General features: G+C 46.8%; 1 protein-coding gene across 2 annotated transcripts in view; it reads left to right on the top strand.

The window, feature by feature from the left end:
• The window catches only part of BCR (BCR activator of RhoGEF and GTPase), a 102,306-nt gene that overhangs the window by 71,097 nt on the left and 18,699 nt on the right, over positions 1-12,510 (top strand). For both annotated transcript variants that reach the window (XM_005233251.3, XM_055796180.1), the window contains 6 exons: positions 6,364-6,485; positions 7,695-7,863; positions 9,239-9,358; positions 10,302-10,377; positions 10,938-11,042; positions 11,862-11,936. In XM_005233251.3, the coding sequence (XP_005233308.1) occupies positions 6,364-6,485; positions 7,695-7,863; positions 9,239-9,358; positions 10,302-10,377; positions 10,938-11,042; positions 11,862-11,936 (667 nt within the window). The remainder of the gene's footprint in view (positions 1-6,363; positions 6,486-7,694; positions 7,864-9,238; positions 9,359-10,301; positions 10,378-10,937; positions 11,043-11,861; positions 11,937-12,510) is intronic.

Raw genomic sequence — 12,510 nt, 5'->3', positions numbered from 1 at the left:
AAATGCATGGAGGGAAAGGGGGTCTTAACAGCACTGTACCTTCTGACTCGTAATGCAAATGGTGGAGAATCTTGCACCCCTTAGGACCATGGAGCAGGCATCTTATTTGCTCACTGCTGATCCTTCTTCACCACTATCCTCTTGGCTTACATAGGGAACCTGTTTAAGGTTCTACTGGGGATGGTCCTGTGGGGAAGCAGGAAAATTAATGCTTTGAGGTGAATTATGTGCCACTATTATGTGCTAGAAGGAAGGGAGTTAATAACCTTTCTAGTCTTATTAACAGAGCAGCTATATGGACTGCATGTTGGGTTGTTTTTTTGTTTTTTTTTTCAAATAAGCTGGGATGCAAATGACTGTAGAGCTTGTGTTGTCTTTCCCTGCCAGAAGTAAAGGCTTGTGTTTCCAGCTAATTCAGCCCATTCTTGTAAAGCAGGAATTAATGAAACTGCAGAAAATTGCAGAGTTCATTTGGGAGATGGTGGCTCCTTTCTTGACTGCTCTTTGTTGAATGCTCTTTCAGGATGTTGTTTCAGGGCAGTTCAGACTGACTTGAGTGGTAGTGGCTGCCATTCTGCCTTGACCCTGGCCATGCAGTCCCACCCTCTCTGAAGAGTTCACAGTGGTATTTGTGTGATCCCACAGTGGCACGGAGGAATGGAGCTGCCTAAAAATGAAGCTTTTTTTGAGTTTCAGGTCACTGCTGGCTGGATGGCTTAGTGTCTTGTCTCATGAGAACCACTCTAGACACAAGAGGGCTGACAGGCAGTTCCTTCTGGGGTCAAGTTCACTAGATCACATTGGATCAGCTTATGCTACTGTGCACCTTTTCCCTTGCCCTGGAGAGAAGAAGCTGTTCTGTCATGTTTCTAAATGTGGTTTTAAACTGTGGTCAAAGGGACTGGCTATCATTGCCTTAAGCTTCCACTTAATTTGGTAGAGGCCAAGTGTGCTAGGGAAGGAAAAGGACAAACAACATTTGCAACAGAGCAGAAGTGCAAACTAAAGCCTCTGAAAAGCTGGGAGCTAAGCTTGGACACAGGCAGCCATGCGCAGCTTGAGGCCCGGTGCCTACTCTTTCTGGAGGCCTTGGGCAGATGTTGGCCATAAAGCACTTTAAAATGATCTTGGATGCTGCACACTCTGTCTTACAGCTGGAGTCAGAGAGCTGGTGACAGGAGCTTTGGAAAGAAAAAAGAAAGGCTATTAAAATGCTCAAAGACCAGCCAGTTTAGCTCCCTAGGCAGAGCATCCCTTTATTCTGCAGTGCTGGTCTTGCAACACACACACGCGCATACACACACACAGAATAATTTTCTTCCTACACTCTGCAGAAAGCCAAACCACCTCTTCCTCACTGGCATATGCCAATACCCATCTCCTGCTTTTACCCTCCTCCTCCTGCATCACACATGTTCCAGTCCTTCCCCGGGCTGTCACCCACGCACGCTGCAGGCCTCTGCTGTCACCACATCAGATGAGCTCTTTCCTCAGCACACAAGTAAGGAGATGGCCTTTTATACAGCTGTGATGCTGGCTGAGTAGATTTTTAAATTCCACTTTTTGTAATGTGTCTCACACAAGCTGGCCACACTTCCTGGAGTTAAACAGTATGTGACAGCAGCAGGATTTATCATATGCAAACAGCACAGAAACACTGTAGGACGAATAGATGAGTATACAGGTAGTCGTGAGGTTGTTAGCAGAGGAGAGAGATGCTCACTGACAGGGGGAGGAGGAGGAGGAGGACAGCGATAGGCAATCTAAAGAAAATATCCAAGCACTGAATGAAGCACAGGGAGAGCTCTTTTGTCCAGAGCACTGAGGTGCGTGGGAGAAGCAGCAGGTGAAAATATGCAGAGGAAAGCAGGGCCTAGAAAGGAGACTTGGGACTTACACTGCACCAGTACAGGAGCTTTGCAAGAGCCACTGAAGGTAACAGTCAGCCCAGGCTCTGTTTGAGTGATCAGTTCACTCCATGATGTTACAAAAGAGGAAGGTTTCCCCCAGGCCTCCTGGAACATCTTTCTATAGCTGAACTGAGCTCCTGTGTTGGACACCTGACAGTCTTGGGGCTGTCTGTGTGTGTGTGGCGTCACTACCACTGTACTGCCACTCTGATCCTAAGCTTCTGTTTTCTCAGATGTTTTATTTGGTGTTTCTGTAATCTAGGTGTCATTTCAGGGTATTTTAGGAAACCTTTAGCACCTTTGGTAGTCCTAGCAAAAAGAGTTACTTTGGAGACAAGGTAGAGAGCTGGTTTCACACATGTAGGATATTGTATATCATGCACAGCAAGATCACCCAGGCAAAAGACCTCATGTTTCAGGAGACACTGTTTAACTGGGTACTACCAAAGGAATAGCTATTGCTAACCCTGGCTGGGAGGAGTTGACCAAAGCTGGCTTTGGTTCCTAAAGTGCTAGAGAGGACCTATGGAATTGAGGTGACAAGGGCATCTGACCAGCACGAGTCCTGTCTGAGGGGGCTGCTGGCTCCCCCAGGGTGACATAGGATGGGCTGACTCATGTTGGGAGGTCTGGGAAGGTGCCCTGTGCTCCCTCACTGTGGGATTTGGCAGGGATCTGGTAAGCCAGTTGGGAAATCCTTTTATTGTTTCCCTCTGACCTGCTGAACTCGCCTGGCAAGATGAATCATTTGCAGCAAAGGATGTGACCCTTTGCTGGAAGTGCTCCTCCTCTGCACCGCTGATGCTGAGCAGCCTGGGGCATGCCTGTTGTGCCCAGCCCTAATGAAAGTCCTATTTTCTAGGAGAAGCTGGTAGACCTAACATCAAGCTTCACAGCCCTCTGAGGAGAGATTTCCTGACTTGATCCACAAATGTTTTTTCCTGTCCTCTCCTCCCCAGGTACTTGGTTGCTTTTGTGGCAGTTTACCCCTGCTGCTTGCTGAAGGGAGACCTTCCCAACTAGCTTATGAGCAAGAAGATAGGAAGAGTGAAACATCTGGGAAGCTCAGTGTTTTCTTCTGAGTGGATGACTGGATTACATCCCTTTTACCTCTTCTGTTCCAGTCAAGCTTAGGAAATACAGCCTTGTCTTCTTCCCACCCAGCTCTCCTTCTGGGAGATCATGTTGCCAAAGACTTTTTGCCTCATGGTAGCAGTGTGCCATGTCAGTCAGGGTAATTTGTACTCAGGAGCGCTAACCAAAATAAACTCAGTGCAAATGAGTGGCACCTCAGTCCCAGATGGGCTGTATGAAGATCATACCCCTGTTTTGGCATTGTATGTCTGAACTTTCTGCTTGGGTTTTGGGGAGATGTGGGACAGAGAGCATGGCTGCTTGGAGGAAGTCTGCTTGGATGGTGGCAGCCAAGGACTGTGCAGCAGCAGGTCAGGTGCAACTTGGGAAAGCAGGAGAAGAGGTGACCTGGTTGGACCAGGCAGGCCATGTGAGGAGGACTGTAGCCTTGCTGCAGGGAGTACTGATGGGCTCTTCTTTTCTTCGTGGAGGCCTAACCTAAACAAAGATTTCCAGTCAGTGGTGCCTCTGTATGGGCTTCCCTTTCACTTGAGGACACATGTGTCTTCAAAATGCTCTGGTCTTGATGATGGTACTGGAATACTGCCAAAACAAGGGTAGATGATCTAGGGCTGAGCCATAGTCCTTCACAGTCTTCCAACAGCTCTCGTGAGGCTATGCCCTCCATTGCCTGTGAAGAAACACATTGCTGGCCGTGTTGTTGGCCTGTCTCTGCCACTAGTAACATCTTCCCAGGATGGGGGCTGAGTCTGTGCTCTGGACTAGCCTGGGGTATTTTTCAGCTGGGAACCCTCAGCAGGGTGCTGGGCTGGGGTCTTGGCTGACCCCACACACTGCCAGTGCCTGGCAGAGTGGGGCAGAAGGTCAGGTCAGGACTGTGCTGTATCCCTGCTGGGTAGGGAAGGGACAGTGCTGCATCCTGCTGGGTAGCAGAGGTGAGTGAGCTGTGAGAACATCTTTACACCTACGAACAATGAGCAGAGGTTGAGCTGGCAACAAACAGCTATTCTCATTGCCCCAGAGGAGCTGAGCTGATTTGCAGCGTAATTAATATGCATCAGATCTAGAAACCTGAGATCAGGGTTTTGGCTTGTTCAGAAAATATCTCTCCCTGCTTCATTATTAGTCCCAAATGAAATTCCTTGCAACTGTGGAGAGTGTTTTTGCTGCTGACAACATTCCTCCCCCTTTATTTATTTAGTTTTAAAGCTCAGTGTTTCTAGTTTCCTACCTGGGGTTTGTTTGCCAGGCAGGAGGGGGAGGCATGCACAAGTGCACATCAGCAACAGAGACATTAATGCAGGCAGGCGTTCTCTCCAAAACCACTGAGAAGAAGCCAGGAGGATCACGCCCACCTAAAAATAAACATTAACATATGTACAGGCCTTTCTGAGCCTGAATCACTGCTGGATACCAGATCTCCGCAGACTCCTGCTCAGAGATGGTGCAACAGTCTGCTAAGAAGCAACCTTGCTTCCTGTCAGTATGGGAAAGGTGCAGCTTTTTCTGCTGCTCACAGATTTCCAGGATCTTTGTGTAATGGAAGGCAGCACCAAGGTGAGATGCTGACACTGCTCTGTGTGCTTTAAAAGCTAGCTGTGGTGCTAGCACAGCTGCAGACGGGAAAATGCAGACTCATAGTCCATGTCAGGAAGTTTAGGGTGCTGTAGGACAGTGTGGAAACAAGAATTACGTCTGCAAGGGAATTTCTCTACCTTGTGTTCCTTGCCATGATGCCTGCTGGGCTCAGGACTGATGTGGTTTGTTTTCATTTTGGAGAGCCAAGATGGGAAGAATGGTAGGCGGAAGGAGAGGCAGCGTGGGGGTTTGCACTCCCACACCCTCTGCAGTAAATGTGTTCAGGGCTTGTTAAGTCACGCAGCAAACAAAACCCACGGGGCATAACCTCAGAAACTGAGGCATCAGTTCTGGTTTGGATGTCCTGACCTTGCTCAGGTTAACTACTTTCCTGTTGCATGCAGCTGCATAGCTGAGCACAGCTGCTTCTTGGAAATGGACAGTTTCCATGTATGCATTTCCCAGTGTGGGGATCACAGAGATACTGCAGGCTGGGAGCGAGTGGTGCTGACAAGTGTAAGGGTGGGCCTGCAGAAAGCTAACAGTGAGACAGCAGGGAGTGCTGGTTAGCACTGGGCAATGTTAGCAGATTTCTCCTATCCCCAGCCATGGTCCTGTCTAGGTATATACAGTATATGTAACATACCTTAGCATACCACAGCATGTGTGCAGAAGCTGATAGTTCCTGTTTGTACTGGCTGTGCAGCAAGGCAGCACTGACAATTATACATAGGGGTGGGAATAAAATTTGTCCCAGGTCGAATACCCCGGCTTCTGTTTGAAAATTAGTGGGAGATACCTATTCCAGATGTGCACTCAGAGTCCTGTTGATCATGACATCAGAGCAGAAGGCCTGGGCATAGAGCAGGGCTTGAAACTCCTGGCTTGGACACTGGTAACAGCATACAGCCATTTGTCTCAGTGCCAGTGTTCCAACCTTTTTTTCAACTCTGGAGCCCTCATAAGGGAATTAGAAAGCAATGCTTCTGCCTGCCAATGTGTGGCTCTTATTTAGGAAGTTGTAAAGCTCCCTGGAACCAGAAACAGGAATAAAGACATTAGGGTTGTGCAGCTTCTTTGCGTCTTCTAGGTTTGGGGAATGTTTGTATAATATATATATATATATATATATATATATAAGAGATTTAAGTAGATGTGGAGTGGGGGCATATCCGGATGGTCCTTTTTAAACACAGGCTGATAAGGGACTACTGAGAATTTAGCTAGATACACATTTTGTTCAGGAATTACCACTTAGCACTTGTAATAAAGAAGGAGCAATGGCATTCAGCTGTTAAGGTTGACAAACTACTGTTGTGAATGGGGAGTGGAGGCGTTCACTCTTTCTCCCTGGTGGAGTAGTTTAAGCTGAATTCAGTGGCTGGGTAAGTGACTCCTGAGAAAAGTGGTGTTTGCTGCTCTCTGCTGGTTTTTGAGAGGATGATGTGCTGTCAGTGATTCTGGCCCTTGGGTATGCAGAAGCTGGGCAATGACTCACAATAAATTACATTCGTCAGGAACAGGTGATAGACAGAAGCCTGAAGCCTGACCCAGAACCAGATAATAAAGGAGACACATGGCCATTTCTGCCCCTGGAAGAGAGGGCAGCAGCAGGGAGCAGAGCTTACAGCAAGGAACATTTAATAGTCTTTTTTCTGAATTAGACCAATTTACTCAATTAGCTCTGGTAGGAGTCATGTCTAAGGAATGCATTGCCCCAGTGCCAAATCTGGGGCTCATATTGCACTAACTAAAACGTTTTTTTCTGTTTTTTCACCAGCACCGGCAGCTGCTGAAGGACAGTTTCATGGTGGAGCTGGTTGAGGGGGCTCGTAAGCTACGTCATGTCTTTCTTTTTACTGATCTGTTCCTGTGTGCCAAACTCAAGAAGCAGATTGGAGGGTGAGGTTTTCTTACTGGACTATGTGCTTTGCACCTCAGCTGCAGCAGAGTCATGGGTTTAGCCAGCAATTTTAATTGAATATGAATACTCCAGACCTTGTAACCATAATCCACAAGATGTAAAGACAAAGAATGATCAGCAAGATAGTACTGGCTATTATATGAGATTTTGGCCAAGCCCTGATCTTTCAGGAAAGGTTAATTCCTCCTCTTCCTGCCCCGAGCCTTCCTAGGAAAACAGGATGTGCTGTAGCTGCTGGTATTCTGGGCAAATGCCATTCATTTTTCTAATGCCCATTGTTTTAATAGGTGACATTCTTCACTTTCTTTTGTTGCTAAGGTGAATTTTGGCCTTTCAGCTACAGTCAGTTAACAGTTTTGCAGAAAAATGGAAAAGGTACAATAAGCAGACTATGTGTCAACCCTGAAGTGCAACTATACGAGCAGTTTTGTTGGCATTTTTCACAAATGAGAGGGGAGAAACCTTTACCAACACACCTGCCTCAAACAGGGCTTCTTTTCATCTGGTGAATGTTCTGCTCTGGGCGACCCCTCTCATCTTCTTGCCTTCCTCAAGCAAAAAGTTATTGCTGCCCCTGGGGAAGCACATGCTTGTGAGGAATGAACCTTCAAAAGAGCGGGACGTTCCCCAAAGTGGATATTTCTGACAGGAGGGGTGGAGAGGAAAAAAAAAAATCACATGAAATATTAAAAAAAAATGAACTGGTTATCCTGGGGAAATCACTGGAGAGCAGCAGTTATGAGCTGTAGTTTTTCTCTTCTGGTTGGATTACACAGGGATTTATGTATTGGCTCACTTGCCCCTCCTAGCTCAGGCAGGAGAGACCTGGCTTTAGATCATAGGTAGCAGCCAGGTCAGAGGCATAACATGGCTTTTGAACTTCACCTCCACAGAGGCTTCAAAGGGAGAGCACACAGCATGGGAAGGGTTTGCAAAAAAATGTTGTTTTTTCTTTGGGTGAAAAGAACTAACAAAAACCAAGTTGTCTTGTTATGTGCTGTACTGGCCTTCTAGGCGTTTTTGTTGGAAAGCAGCCCTTTACTAGGCTTTTTCCGCATGGGAGTCACAGTCAAGTTGTGCCCATTTGTGTATCTTATGCACTATATTGGTGAAGAACTTGTGGGAAGGGGGAGTGGGTGCTGCCAAACACCAGTAATAGTAAAAGGTTTGGACCTTCTGTCTTTCAGAAAAAGCCAGCAATATGACTGCAAATGGTACATCCCACTCACTGACCTTAGTTTCCAAATGGTGGATGAGTCTGAAGCAGTGCCCAATATCCCACTGGTGCCGGATGAGGAACTGGATGCCATGAAAATCAAGATATCCCAGATCAAGAATGACATCCAGCGTGAAAAGGTAAAAGGAGTTGAGCACTCCATGCCAAGTATGGACTCGGTGTCTCTGCTGAGGTGAGGTGCTGACAGAAGCGGTATTCCCAGAGCTGCACAGCAGGGGGACTATGCTGAAACAGACTGCACAGCAGAGACTTGTGGTGCTGCTCTCTTCTCAGTGATATCTAGATGCTCTGTAGCCTGTCATTGCTCGTCCTAGTGTGTGGCTTGAATGGTGGTGTCCTGTGAGCAGGTAGAAACAAAAAGACGCTGTAGTTGTACCCAGTAGCTTCTCTTGTTGCATGGAGCCACCTGTGACTGCTGTCCCTGAGCATCCATGTGGAGCATAGGGCTCTTACGCTGTGGACACAAGGAGGACTGGGAGTGTGGCATCCCGATTTCAGGCCATTAAAGCATGATCCTGCAAGTGATTTTGGTCAGAAGCCACGTACTTCTGAATTTTGGCAGGCTCAGTTATTCTATTGAAGCTCTTTCTGACTTCACTGGTGTCAAAGCACCAGCAAATGCATGGAGAACACTAATTGTGCTGACTGGGCGGTCTGACATAGATATGGTGTCTCTGGCCCAGGCTTCTCTTTGCTTGCAAGACGTTTTCTCAGAGGTTAGACTCCAAACCTTCCTAGAACCCAAAAGAGAAATAAGTTTGAAAACTGAAAGCCTACTGGCATGTAGAACAGGATATGAGTAACATTGCTTGTACCGTGAGAAGACCATCCCCTGTGCCTAAAAGAACATGCTTCTGCCTCTCTGTCCTGTCAGGCTTTCAAAGAGGGCTTCCTGGGAAAAGTAAGATATTAGGAGGAACACCATGTGGAAGCTTCTTATTCACAAGACGCAGGTGTCAAGATACACGCTTTGGCGCATCAGTGCCAAGTAATATACATGGCTGGGTTTGGGATTGGGTTTTATCTAAGAAGAACCTTGGGTTTAGTTGACCTCTGTTGAAAATGGATCAGCGGGTGGTGAGTGGGAGAGTTCTGGGCAGCTTCTAGAGAAGTTCCTTGCAGCCTCCTTGGTCAAGAATGCTTGTGGGGGACCTGGCAGTGCTATGGCTGCGCAGTGACATGATACTACTGCAGCCTCTGGAACAGGAGTACAGGGTGTAGCTGGGGCAGTGGTCACACACCTCTGCACCTTCATCTAGGGCAGCTGGAATTGGGGAACGGAGCCAGGTCTGACTGTAGAGATAACTGCAGGTAGCATCTTCCTGAGCAGCTGGGAGCCCTGTGGATCCTGTGGACAGCATTTCTCCTGCCTGGGGCCATTTGACTACTCACAGAGGGAAGAGACTGTGGATCTTAAAATGTCTGTCAGTGTAAATGGGCGCAGATGTTGGAGAATGACCTGTGCCCTCTGTCTCCCTCTCTCCTACCCTTCAGAGGGCCAATAAAGGCAGCAAGGTCATTGAGAGGTTGAAAAAGAAGCTCTCAGAGCAGGAATCCCTCCTACTGTTGATGTCTCCCAACATGGCCTTCCGGGTACACAATCGCAATGGCAAGGTGAGTGGCTCTTCTGGTCCCTCAGTGTAAAAGGCAGAGGTCAAGGGGGGGTGTGTGTCTGTATATGCTGTTGTACAAGGTCTTCATGCCCTCTGCTATCTGGCCTGAAAGCACTTTCCAAGCAGCACACACCTAATCCTTGCTATACAAAAGGTTTTGACAACATCTTGTAAGGCTATGACTAATTTGTGTGCAACACTGACATTTAAAAAACAACATTAGAAATTAATCCCCTAGCTCAGCACTTGCCCTGGCAGAGCAATAGGAATGGGTCTTTTCACCTAAGATAAAGCTCTGCAGCAGCTGCCTTCCAGGTTCCCCTTCAAGTTCAAGGCTTAGCGCGCTCAGGGCTGTCTCCCTAGGACTGCAGGCTGCGCTTGGCACCAGGGATGCTGAATGGTTGTGAACAATCTCCTTTAGCGCAGCGGGATGCTCAGCAAGCTAGAAGTATCCTCTGCTCTGGCAGTGCTGTAACCTGTCGCTGTGGCCTTTCCATGCACATGGCAAAGGAATCCCACAAGGTCCTGTTACTACTCAGTGAAAATCCACAAGCTAGTCCCTGCTTCCTCAGCTTGCATCAGTGTCTGGTCCTGTGTTGGAGGCTTTTGGGTTTCCTGGTGCAACTGTTGTGAGCAATAGCCCAGAGCTGCTGCCATGGGACCTCATGCTGCCAGTTGATGCAGCTGCTGTTTGCAGGGTGGAACTCTGTGAAAGCTCTGACTGCAGGAGTCCGTGTCGGTACCACTGGCACATTGCTGGGAAGGCACGTTACCCGAGTCCTGCCTGTCACTGACAAAGCTGTGATGTAGGGCAGCTGGCAGGAATGCTAGAAGGGCAGTATATCCAACAATTTCCACTGGAGGAGGGTGGAAGGCAGGCAGGCCTGCTCTCAGTGGTCGGTCAGACTAATGCATACCCCATTTTCTTCTGTTTTCCTGGCTAGAGTTACACGTTCCTCATTTCTTCGGACTATGAAAGGGCAGAATGGAGGGAGAACATCCGGGAACAGCAGAAGAAATGTGAGTGTCCCTCAGCTGGGCGCTGGTAGAAACACCGTGGTCTTATTAGAGAGCAGGAGTCCAGAGGATCAGGATGCCAAAAAAAGATGTGCATTAAAATCCACAGCACAACATGGATGTCTTCCATCTCTGCATATCTGAGCCTGTCTGGGGGACTTTTGCTTACAGCAACGTGTAGGAAATGTGTGGAGAGATTCTCCCATTTATCCTAGAGGTCAGAGCTCTGCACAGTTCCAGGTAGAGGGAACACTTACACTCTTTTACCTAGCTCCAGTCCAAAGAAACTTACTTTTTTAGGCATGGGTGCTTTTTGGCTTTGTGAGAAAATAAGAGCTCCCCTTCTTTCCTGTGAACCATCCTGAGTCTTTTTACTCTGAAGAGTAACTAAGTATGCCCTCAATAGAGCTGGGCTGCAGCAGCAGTACAGACCTGAGCACCATGGTGCTGTTGCTGAGCATTGCCTAGGGAGCAGCTACCCCACATATGCCCTGAATGAGGGAGCATGCATCCAGCCTCTGCTTTGAATTTTAATTCCTCCCTCTTTGAAATCTCCTTGGCAGGCTTTAAAAGTTTCTCACTCACATCGGTGGAGCTCCAGATGCTGACAAACTCCTGTGTGAAGCTTCAGACAGTCCACAACATTCCCCTCACTATAAATAAGGAAGGTGAGACTTTTGGTTTATGCTTTCACATGGTACAGCTGCAGTGAAAAACTACCTCTGCCTGCCTTTGTGTATTTCTTCTGGAACTGCTTTTATTGTTTCTTTTTGCTACAGGCTTCAGCCTGGTAATGAGTTACAAATTGAGAGTTCCTATAAAACAAAAGCTGAGACTATATGTACCCAACCTGTGTAGTTTACTTGAAGTAGATGATAGCGTACAAAAAGAGAGCAGCAGGAAAAAGAACAATCTGTAATCCCAATATTACTTGCTTCCACAATAAAAATACAAGCTCCAAATTATATGGTTGCATCTAAAGTAGTAAGCTATTCCTGGGCATCTTCCAACATATATTCAGTAACTATTAAATGGTCTTTACATGCAGCCATCATGCCAAGGAATTGAAGTGCCTGTTGGGGTCCTAGCCTGGAACGCCTTTGAACTATGCCTGGGGATCCTTTGGAAGAACACTAGTTGACCAAAATTGTGTCAGAGGCCATTCTAAATTACTATTTAATCTACTAGTATAGACTTAGCCTCTGTATTTTACTTTTTCTCCTTTGAATTTCTTCCGTGCTGTCTTGCTGACCCTAGAAATCATTGTAAAAGCCACATGTTGCCAGAAGGCATTACAGGTGAAACCGACACTAAACCTGGAACAGTCTTCTCTTTTGCTGAAATAGCTAGATTGCATGCTCCTGCCATCCTTTTTAGGGACCGTTTACCCTCTGCTCATTAACACGTGTAATATCAATCTCATCACTCTATCTTTCGCTCTTGGCTTCTCTGTGAACGTAACAAAATTCCTTGGGTCTTTTGTACAGATGATGAATCCCCAGGTCTCTATGGATTCCTGAATGTCATTGTCCACTCTGCCACAGGATTCAAGCAAAGTTCAAGTGAGTTGCAGTTCTGTAATATACAGAGGTATTGATAGGGGTAGATAATTTGGATGCTGTGACAGTTGGGCATGTACTGGTTTAAGATTGGAGGGGATGATGGTGAGGAGAGGTGATTTAGGGAACTAGAAGTGAAATCAGGGCATTGGTGTGAATTTCAGGGAATGTAATTTTTTAATGCTATTTTAACTATTAACTTGCAGAAAGATCAGGAGCAAGGATCAAGCACGAAGCATTATTTTTTAGGCCTAGTCTTTCGGGGTTTTTTTAAGCACTGTTTGCTAATTACCCAACGGTTTTGGATAAAAGTCAGCCCTTATCCCGAATTCTTTCAACTGTATTTGGTTTTGCAATGGAAGAATGGGAAGCGTGCTCTGACATCCAGAATTTTTGGTGTGAAGAAACAGGTGTTAAAATTCAGGGGAGTGATTTGACAGAAAGATCAAGAAAGGTCAAAAAATAGAGTGAAGAGGACATCTGTAGAAAGAAACAAGCTTCTCAGCCATTGATGAGAATAATCTAGGAAAAGCTGCAAAGTTTACATAGCCATGTGGCTGGGGATCCCGTTCTTATC

The sequence above is a fragment of the Falco peregrinus genome, chromosome 2 (genome assembly GCF_023634155.1).
Source record: "Falco peregrinus isolate bFalPer1 chromosome 2, bFalPer1.pri, whole genome shotgun sequence".
NCBI classification, from domain to species: Eukaryota; Metazoa; Chordata; class Aves; order Falconiformes; family Falconidae; genus Falco; species Falco peregrinus.
Note: the sequence above shows the minus strand (reverse complement) of the source record. Positions and strands in the feature narration are given on the sequence as shown.